This window comes from Charadrius vociferus, unplaced genomic scaffold (genome assembly GCF_000708025.1).
Source record: "Charadrius vociferus isolate BGI_N301 unplaced genomic scaffold, ASM70802v2 scaffold2627, whole genome shotgun sequence".
Classification (NCBI taxonomy): Eukaryota; Metazoa; Chordata; class Aves; order Charadriiformes; family Charadriidae; genus Charadrius; species Charadrius vociferus.
In genome coordinates this window covers 573-1,145 of record NW_009649386.1, presented here as the reverse complement: position 1 = coordinate 1,145, position 573 = coordinate 573, and the positions used below count along the sequence as shown (strand labels likewise).

At 63.9% G+C, this 573-nt stretch overlaps 1 protein-coding gene across 1 annotated transcript in view; it reads left to right on the top strand.

Annotated features, from left to right (window-relative positions):
• Nucleotides 1-331, top strand: part of LOC104290396 (plectin-like) — a gene marked incomplete at both ends in the record, with an annotated part of 15,006 nt that extends 14,675 nt beyond the window's left edge. Inside the window, one exon of the mRNA XM_009889489.1 lies at nt 191-331. Within this exon, the coding sequence (XP_009887791.1) occupies nt 191-331 (141 nt within the window). The remainder of the gene's footprint in view (nt 1-190) is intronic.
• Nucleotides 332-573: the final 242 nt, after the last annotated feature.

Below are 573 nucleotides of genomic sequence, written 5' to 3'. Positions count from 1 at the left end.
GGGCTGGGGGACCCCCGGTGCCCAGGGAGGGTCGCGGGACGCAGCGGCAGCCCGGCGTGCTCTCTTGTTAAGAAAAAAAAAAAAAAAAAGGCGAATCTCTCTAAATCCGGACTCCTCTTTTCTTCCTCGTGGTAATTCCTTTCCTCCCGGTTTTCCCTTCTCCCGCAATAACGCGCTCTCTCTCTGGCAGACGTCTTTTTCCAGTCCCACCAAAGAAGTCCCCTTGCCGATGGGCGAGTTCCTTAGCTGGGTCTCCGACGTCAGCAAGTCGTGGATGGTCTCGAGGGGAGCCCGGGACGCGGCAGCTCCTCGGCCGTGCTCGCCGGCGCAGGTAACGCCAACCTTTCCAGTCTCTCTCTTTGGTGCCGGGGTTGCCGCTGTCCCGCGGTGCGCGGGGCTGGTGCCGGGGCTTTAGCTGGGCGCTGCGTTCTCCGGGCGGTGACACCGAGATGTCCAGCGGGCATCCCTCTCCTCCCAAGTACAGTTTGGGGTACAGTGGCCCACGGTGAAGGCTTGCCAGCCGTGGTTGTGCCGGGCCGGTGCCGCGGTCCGGAGGCGTCGCTGGCCGAGGCG